Source organism: Oncorhynchus keta, chromosome 8 (genome assembly GCF_023373465.1).
Source record: "Oncorhynchus keta strain PuntledgeMale-10-30-2019 chromosome 8, Oket_V2, whole genome shotgun sequence".
Lineage (NCBI taxonomy): Eukaryota > Metazoa > Chordata > Actinopteri > Salmoniformes > Salmonidae > Oncorhynchus > Oncorhynchus keta.
Window position 1 is genome coordinate 35,121,808 of NC_068428.1, and position 9,698 is coordinate 35,131,505.

A 9,698-nucleotide genomic window follows, 5' to 3' on the forward strand; every position below is an offset into this window, starting at 1 on the left:
AGATTGTTTGTCTTGTTTTTATATTATATTATTTTCTGTGCAAACCTTTTATGTTATATTCTATAGAATATTTAGAGTAGAATAATATAATATTATGTTAATATTATGTTTAAAAATATATACAAATACCTACCATCAAATCGGATCCATAGTTTACCGCAATTATTGCGTACAATCAGATTTATCTGAGAATCTGATGACGTTTACATTTTCCTGACAATTCACCATGCATTCCGCAGTGGATGATACACCTAGGAACCAAGAATTGCGAAAACGTTTCCGCCCGTGGATTTATAATTGCCGTCAGTTGAAGGCTTGTTTTGGAGAAAGTGAACGTTTTAGTATAACGTTAGCTAGATAGCAAGCTACATGCTTATTTTTATTTTGTCAAATAATAACATTATTTGTTACTTAATACCTTGTGGGCGTGATTTAGCCATTTCTAAAGGTTGCCATAAGGTGAGTTGGCAGAAATTAATCGAATGAATGTTGTTTCATCGCTACATTTGTGGGTAGCTAACGTTAGCTAGCTAGCTATGTTTCAAAAGTAACCAGCCTCCCTTGTTGGCTAGCTAGCTAGCTAATATTTGTAAAAAAAAATATATTCTGTTGGATATTATTTGGTAAAATTTCATTTTAAGGGGTCCTTATTACAGTGTAACTACTACTGTAACAAGTATTGTAACGTTAGTTGATTGTAATAACTCATAGGTACACTGTAATAACATGTAACTGCTGGTAATTGCAGTCTGTAATTACAGTGGTTTAACAACAAATACGTGTTTATTTTCTTCTCAGCTGCATCCGGTTCAATAGTAACTGTCATAAGGTCGTAATCTCTTGTGGACAGATGCGCTGGGTGTTGCGAGATTTAAACAATTGGAGGCTCAATAGGCTATAATTACCTACCTGTGAATGCGCACTCTTTAAAATCTCCACTCAATGTTGTTGCTAGCACATTCCCCCCAAAAGTGTACCATCTGGGTTAACATGGTTGAGTTTACAAAAACAGATCAAATATAGATAGGTCAACCTCACTGACTGGGGTTTACCATACGGGTGTCATCCCAGATGGCGGCAGGTTAGCCTAGTGTTTAGCCAGTAACCGAAAGGTTGCTGGTCGAATCCCAGAGCAGACTATGTGAAAAATGTATAGGTGTGCCCTTGAGCAAGGTGCTTAACCCTGTAAGTCATGCAATATTATTTAATATTTATGAATGCATATGTTACCCATTATGATAAACCCATAAGTACATAATATATCTGCATAAGTACAATGTATTTACAAGGTGTATCTTGAGGGGCACATGTAATTCACGTGTACTTATACACGTATACAAAACATTAGGAACACCTGCGCTTTTCATGAGTGACTAGGTGAAACCAGGGGAAAGTTATTTATGTCACTTATTAAATCCACTTCAATCAGTGTAGCTCAAGGGGAGGAGACAGGTTAAAGAAGGATTTTTAAGCCTTGAGACAATTGAGACATGCATTGTGTATGTGTGCCATTCAGAGGGTGAAAAGATTTATTAAGTACCTTTGAACCGGGTATGAGTATGTCAGGAACTGCAACGCTGCTGGGTTTTTCACTCAACAGTTTCCTGTGTGTATCAAGAATGGTCCACCACTCAAAGGACATCCAGACAACTTGACACAACTGTGGGAAGCATTGAGAGTCAACATGGGCCAGCATCCCTGTGGAACGTTTTTGACACCTTGTAAAGTCCATGACCGGACAAATTGAGGCTGTTCTGAGGGCAAAAGGGAGTGCAACTCAATATTAGGATGGTGTTCCTAATGTTCCTCACAACCTGGACCTTATTTTAAGGCTTCTGGAAGTGCCATCCAAGTGGGAGGATAAACACAGTAGTACACCACAGAATACATGTAATATCTGTATACGGTCTGATACACCACAGCTGTCAGCCAATCAGCAGGGCTCGAACCACCCAGTTTATAATTGTAATGAATGTGTACTTAGATAGTACATTACCCATGCTGACCCTTATTTTAAGGCTTCCGGAAGCACCATCCAAGTGAGAAAATAAACACACTAGTACACCACAGAGTACATGTAATATCTGTATAAGTACAATGTAATTACTAGGTGTTACAAATGATTTAGCTAGTTAAAATGAAGTTCATCTTGGTGTACTTGTAATTATTGTGTACCTACAACACTAGGCTAGCTAGCAAATGGTAGCGAACTACTTATGCTAAATCGTACAGCCGAATTCATGTATTCCAAAAAGCTCAAACAAATTGCATGGAAAACATACCTTTTCTCTCCTGTATTGCCGTTTTTTAACCTACAACACGGTGTATCTTTTGCGGTAATCTTTCATGTCTGTATTTTGCACACTGACATTCTTCTTGACCCTGTTCTATGCGCACTGTGTCAGCACATGTGGGCATGTTCGGGGTCGTTGTTATGTCGAGCGTGTTGCGCAGATGGACAGATCTCGCAATGATGTACAGTATGTATAAATCATTGAGGTCTTGACAGGATGCCTTAATTCCTGGGATAAATAAATAATTGCCCCAATGCATCCCATCCAAAAGTGAGAATCTTCCTCAACCGTGAAACCCTTGCAAGGTTACATGTCAGAATAAGAGTTTGCGTTATGACCATTTAAAGTTAATTTATAAACTATTATTCAACTAAGCTTAAAAGGCTTACAATTTGGCAAGCATGAAAAACTATGTAACAACTTTAAATTGAACTTTTTATTAATGTGTTTAGAAATGGTTAATTAATGGTTAATAACCTTTTACTGCAGTGGGCTAAATCAGGGTCACATAGAGTGTTTCTTCATAGTCTTAAACGTACTGTGAAACAAAAGTATTCAGCTCACACACATGGTTATGGGCTTAAAAAAAAGAAGACACCTGTAGCATGTCAGATATTTATTTTGTGAACCCATTTTTGCCATTGTGCCTGGGCATCAGAATCCAGAGCCTTTTCTTGTAGAGTTGTGTCAATGAGGTGGTCGGTTTTCAATTGGCTAACCCTTAACATGTGGTTTGTGCAGGCTGAAATATGGTGCATTGGGATGCTATCGGAAACTTGAACATTTGTAACAAGCATGGTAACATACATTCATTTTTACACCACTGTAATTACAGACTGCAGTTACCACCAGTTACATGTTGTTACAGTGTAACTATGAATTATTACAATTAATTGCAATACTTGTTACAGTGTAATGACATATGTAATTACACTGTAATAAAGACCCCTTAGTTTACATACTCTATAATACGTAACAATATTTGTAAATGACTATAAATTATTTGTTCACTACAGATGTTGTCCTCCTGTATTTCCAGCTGGGATGTGCCACGGTGGAACTAGAATGATGTTAGTGGACACAATGCTAGCCAGGCAACATGGACCACAGGAGGCCTTTGGTGTTATGGAGAAGATGCCACAGGGCAGGAATTATCAGTGTGTCACATGCTTGAAATGTTTTTCCGCCCCATCCAAGCTACAGAGGCACATCCTTTCACACACAGGACAACGACCATTTGGGTGTCACCTCTGTGAAAAGGCATTTCGGCAACTAGCACACCTGAAACTCCACCTAAACACACATCTTTATCCAAAACGAACTGAACAGAAGAAGATGAAAGTAAAGTCTAGCTTGCATCCAAGTGGATATGAAAATACCCCTCCTGCAAAGATAGACAACTCAAAATCATGTTTGCAGACAGGCTCCTTGGACCCAGTCGGTGCAGAGGACACATTGGAGGTAGACATCAGGCCTACTGGACCTGTCCACATAATTGAGGAAAATTCTCTCTGTTCCCCTCGCTGTATCGCTGAACTATATCCCCCACACTCTGAGGTCGAGAGGTTTGAGAAGCAGCACATAGAAGAGGAGCCAATTGGGAACCACGATGACTGGAGTGAACCTGAGAAACAGACACTGGATGAGGATAGATCCCCCAGAGATGAAACAGTGGACAAACATACAAAAATAATTGAGAATTCAAACTCTCATAAATGCCCTGAGTGCTTTAAGTGCTTCAGCGCCCCGTCCAAATTAAAGAGGCACTGCCTGATTCACACAGGCCAGAAACCATTTCAGTGCTACCTATGCCGGCGCGCTTTTAGGCAGCTGGCCCATCTTAAGGTACACTACAGCATTCACTCAGGGGTCGCGAAGTCTAGAAGTATCAAATCTTTTTCTCAACCCCAGAGGTCAAAAACCTGGCCAAGGAACTATCCATGTAACATTTGTGGCAGGAGATTTAAACAGAAGAGACATTTGATAGTTCACCAGCAAACTCATCAAGGTCCAGATACTGCTGTGCACCCTGATAAGTTAGATAATACGAGTAAGGCCTGCCTTCCAACTCACACTGACCATGCTTCCCAAGTAGATTTGTCAAACTCTGAAAATGCTATAGCGTACAATACAGAGCTGAATGAAAAGAGTCAGATACATGTTGTTGAAGGTTTAGACATCTTATCTGAAGAATGGCATAACAGTGCAAAGCATGTGTCAGAGGACATTGACCTCACTCGCTCCTCAGACAGAAACAATAAGTCATCTGTGTCTAATCTCTCTGACCGTACAAACACAGGTAAGGTAAGGGAAAATCAGTGCATGCTGTGCCTAAAGAAGTTTGACTATCCCTCCAAACTCTCCCGACATCTATTGGTCCACATGGACATCAAGCCGTTCGGATGCACCGTCTGTAGTAAGTCTTTCAGACAGCTCTGCCACTTACAGAATCACATGAAGGCGCAACACGTAAAAAGTGACAATGTTTTGAAAAGTGTAGAAGATGCTCCCGACCAACCAGGTGTTATTCTATTAAAGGACAAGTCTGTTTCTGAGATGAGGAGAAATCAAAGTGAACATTTAGACCAGGTTTCTCAACCTCAGGAAGGCAGCAGAGACATCAGTGAAGTTGGTTGTTTTCTAAGCCAGTATGTTCTACCTGTCAGACCTACCTTAAGTCATTGCTCCACTGACAGTCTCTACAACTATGGTGCTCAACAACCTACATGGAACCCCAGTGGGAAGCTGCTACCTGGATTGGACTGTGATACAGTAAACAGTAAGTCTGCAGAGCAGCCTGTGTCTCTCAGACAAGTGCATAACACAGACTACACAAATACCAGTGATGTGTTGGAAAGCACACCAACACACCAATCACTGGTAGGCATATCTAAACAAAGAAGTTGCATCTTTCAAAACAAACCCACAATACATGGCCGAGGGCGTTATAGTTGCCCAATTTGTTCAAAGCGCTTTGATGCTCCATCCAAGCTACAGCGGCATTCCCTGATCCATACAGGACAGAGGTCCTATCAGTGCCCCACTTGTCTCAAGACATTTAGACAAAAAGCTCATCTGAAGGTGCACCAGTCTGTTCATGAACAAAGAAAAGAGGCTAAACCCTCTACTAGTCATAGTGAAGACCGAGAAACCAAGTCTTTCTCAAGACCAAAAAGGACCCCATCTTCAAATGAAAATGATGTAGTCTTTTGTAATAGGACTCAGAAGACATCGCGTGACAGTGATCTCTCTGCTGTCCCTCCAACTCAATCCGACTGCCCTCTGACAAACAAGGTCAACAGCCCACCGCCGCCATCTGTTGCACCTAGGAAATTGGGGGGGTACCAGTGCATGGCCTGTCTAAAGAAGTTTGACTATCCTTCTAAACTCTCCCGACATCTCTTGGTCCACATGGGCATCAAGCCTTTCAGATGTGCCGTCTGTAATAAATCCTTCAGACAGCTCTGCCACCTACAGTCTCACATGAAGGTCCACAATAGTAAGACCACACTGCATGAGGAGGGTCAACAGAGGAACATCAACTTGGCTCATCTGGACAACATTCCCCCTGAGGCTGGGGTTGTTTCTGAGGGACACGTCTTTGCAGCAAGTCTTCGTCCAGATGAACCAGGCCCAAGTCAAACCTTTGGAAATAACATACAAAATAGTAATGGTGAATCCTTATCTCACTACTGTTCAACAGAAAGCATGAACCAATCCACAGAAATCATCAGAAAGAATGAAACAACCCCAACCCCTGAACAGCCAGAAGACATGAAAAGCATGAAGTCAGAAAATGACTGCCTAGTGGAGCAGAAATGTATCTCACCTCCTCAACTGACAAAGAGCACTTGGAATATTGCTGAAGAGAAACATGTGGACAAGTTTCCCTCGGATGAATATTATGGACAGGCAAACCACCCCCTGATTCCCAACTGGTTAAACCCCTATCCATATCAACAAGAAACCGCAAATAACAAACAGACATATCCAATTGCTACTCACCGTATTCCTTATCTGGAGGAACCAGGATCCAGCCACAGTGACCAACCGGAAATACCAGTTGATGTGAATCACAAGTTAAATCTATATCAATCCCCTTTAGAATCTCCTAGCACTAATTCACAATATGAAGCTAAAGAGGAGGAAAGGTTGGAGGTTGGGCTTAGGTCAGAGTTTAATGTTACATACAAGTCAGAACCTCCCAACGACCTTCAAGGCTGCTCTGACAGTCAGTGTTTTACCACCAAGGGGAAACTGAATCATCACAGGTGCTCTCCAAGACATTCAGTCGAAGAGAGGCAGGCGAGCTCATATCGGTGCGCTATCTGCTTCAAAAGCTTCGAGGCTCCCTCGAAATTGAAAAGACACTATGTTATCCACACAGGCCAGAGGCCATTTCAGTGTACAGTGTGTGGAAAGGCTTTCACCCAGGCAGGCCATTTGAAGACACACCTGCAGATCCACAGGTAAAATACTTGGGACATTCACCTACTGTATAACGACTCTAATCACAGATCTCCACACACTCGTATCTTACTTATATTTACCATTCTCCTCTACTCTCTAACATTAGCTTTTTGAATTGCAGAATATACCATTTATTATGTATATTTTTCTGCCTTTCTATTCTGTCTTATTTTCTTGAAGTGGCTTTTATAGATGGTATTATATGGTTGAATGACTTTGTACTATATAGTAATGTACATGTGGTGTTTTATTTGTTTTTTAACAATCTGCCTATTTACAGTGTGATATTGCATGTTTATGTGTTGCCTGCATTATGAATATGTAAATATGACAGCAGTCGGTACTTCTGTTTCACATACAAAGTATACACTAGTGCAAATGTGTCTTTAAGGCAATACTCTGGCTGGCCATGGCATTGTGGTGCTAGTTGGTTATAGCTAAAACAAAATACATGTTGGGTAGGTCTTGTTTTTGGAACTGAGGTAGGCATTATTTATTCTGAAAAACATTCTGAAAAATGTTGAGGATCTTAAGAGGAGACTACCTAAACTGGATCAACACCATCAGATAACTTGGGAAGTCCTTTCATTGTGACTTGCAGTACCACCTATTCACACAAGATGGCATCATGTCTATTTGTTTTGGTTGGTTGAGATGCGGTTGGTTAAGGAGAAGCTTCTGACTTCTAATGACTAATGTTATTCGGCGGGACACTTCAGTGTGAAATAAACCGTTTTTTTACATGGTACATTTTCTGTTTGACATTTAAATACATAATCATACTGATTTATGAATGTGTACTCATTTGAAGTGTTTGAACTGTCTTTAATCCTGATGTAAAGGTTCTGAAAAATGTTGAGGATCTTAAAGAGTAGACTACCTAAGCTGGCAGGCCATGACAAGATAAAAAGCTCATTGACCTGTTAGGGATTTGTGGAGTACGGATTACGGGGATTATTTTCCCCCTAAAACCATTCAAGATTCAAGCTGTTTCTTCTTTAACCCTCCTGCTGTGTTCTGGTCGAATTGGACCGATTTACAAGTTTTCTCTCTGAAAAATGTAGTTAATTTAATCTGATTGTCATATAAGGTTCCATGACTTTGTCCACACAGGGCATCTGAACACACAAAATACATTTTGATGATTTTCATTACATTTTGGGTGTTTTATTGAACTTTTGTACACCTGTGGTGTTCCCGGTCAAAAATGACCAGTCAAAAAGGACGGGTCATTAGAAATGAATGGGTGAGACTACAATTGGTGTATAAAATTGAGTTCAGGCACATGCCCATTCATTAAATGGACACACTTCCTCTCCCAGACCCCCACATGCATGTGTGTTTGAGCACACACACACACACCTCACTCCCTATTCTTGGCTTCCATGGCAACCCCCACTGGAACCTTTCCCCAATAGAATCTTTCCCCCACGGGAACCACATCTGTTGGCATTCTCACAAACAATCGCAACATTGTTTCAATAAAATATAGAACTTTTCTCGCAGCTCTGGTATATAAAGCTTCCTTGAGGCCTTGCTCACAATTCATTCTGTGGCAGCACAATGACCAAACGATATACTGTATGTCTCTTGATCATATCTTTATCCATGACACTGGTGAGGAGAGAGTCCTTGTTAAACTTTGACACAAAGTAGTCTGTGTTAAATAGCACCATATGTTTAATCTGAGTATTTGTTATAGTCAAAATAAACATTCTGCTTTTTAAAAAACTAAAAAACGAGCTGTATGAGCTCAGGTCAATGAGGCCTACGGGTCTCATAGCTAATAGAAGTTCAAAACCTGTAATGTTCACAAGAACTTAAGTTGATTAAAAAAATCTAACACAACATTAGGTGATAATATATGTATTATTATGGATTTATAATCAGCTATGATGGGGCTGTTATTTTGGACTGGGAACACAGAATTAATTAACATTAAATGAACACAACAGGAGGGTTAAGAGTTTCACAAGATGTTATATTATGTTAAGTATATTATATTGTATGCAGTTCTACTGTATATGCAAATAAATCGTATAAGTTTTATCCAAATGTGTTACAACAGTTCATTGACGTAAGGATAAATCAATATTGCTTGTGTGGGAGTTTTTAATGTAAAAGAAAGTGTAAGGGATGTTCTTCATTGTTTGCGCTCCCTGCCGTCACGCAATGGGGATGTGGGGAGGGATTCATTTCTGTCATTTTGTACATCTATATTAAAATCTCCCTAAATGAAACATTTTGGTCTTTACTGAGGCACCTCACAAAAAACAAAATCCCAATTTTACTAATGGATCAGGTCAGATATTTTTGGGAGTTACCTGTCCACGTAAAAATATCTCAAAATGCCTCAATATGTGTCACGACTTCCGCCGAGGTTGGCTCTCCTGCCCATTCAGGCTGTGCTCGGCGGTCGTCGTCACCGTCCTATTAGCCACTACCGATCCCTTTTCGGTTATCTGTTGGTTTTGTCTGATTGTTTTCACCTGTGTTAGTTAATTAGTGTCTGTACATAATGTAGGTTGTCCCGCCCTTGTTTTGTGCGGGATTGTTTATTTTGTCATTCGGTCTGTCGGTGTTTTTGTGTTTATTTTTCTCCGGTTTGTCTGTTATCCTGTTTTGGATATTTTTCACCCTGTGTGTATTTGGGTTGACCGTGTTTATTTTGTTCACCGGAGAATAAACTGTATATCGCTATTTGCTCTCTGCGCCTGATTCCACCCACCTTGATTAGACATGACAATATGTAGGCTAGGTGTAATTGACCAACAGAAGAAAACATAGACAATGCTGCCCTGAACCATGGCCTTACCTGTGTAATTGACCAACAGAAGTAAACATAGACAATGCTACCCTGAACCATGGCCTTACCTGTGTAATTGACCAACAGAAGAAAACATAGACAATGCTACCCTGAACCATGGCCTTACC

General features: G+C 40.4%; 1 protein-coding gene across 2 annotated transcripts; it reads left to right on the forward strand.

The window, feature by feature from the left end:
• Window positions 1-315: 315 nt before the first annotated feature.
• On the forward strand, window positions 316-9,464 carry LOC118387108 (zinc finger protein 770-like). 2 transcript variants are annotated; one of them, XM_035775267.2, is made up of 2 exons: window positions 316-459; window positions 3,311-9,464. In XM_035775267.2, exon 2 carries the CDS (start codon window positions 3,339-3,341, stop codon window positions 6,765-6,767), a length of 3,429 nt encoding a protein of 1,142 aa, XP_035631160.1. In that variant the 5' UTR covers window positions 316-459; window positions 3,311-3,338; the 3' UTR covers window positions 6,768-9,464. The 2 variants fall into 2 exon arrangements, with proteins under 2 accessions (XP_035631160.1, XP_035631161.1); XM_035775268.2 differs by having other exon boundaries at window positions 3,334-9,464.
• The last annotated feature ends 234 nt before the right edge of the window (window positions 9,465-9,698 follow it).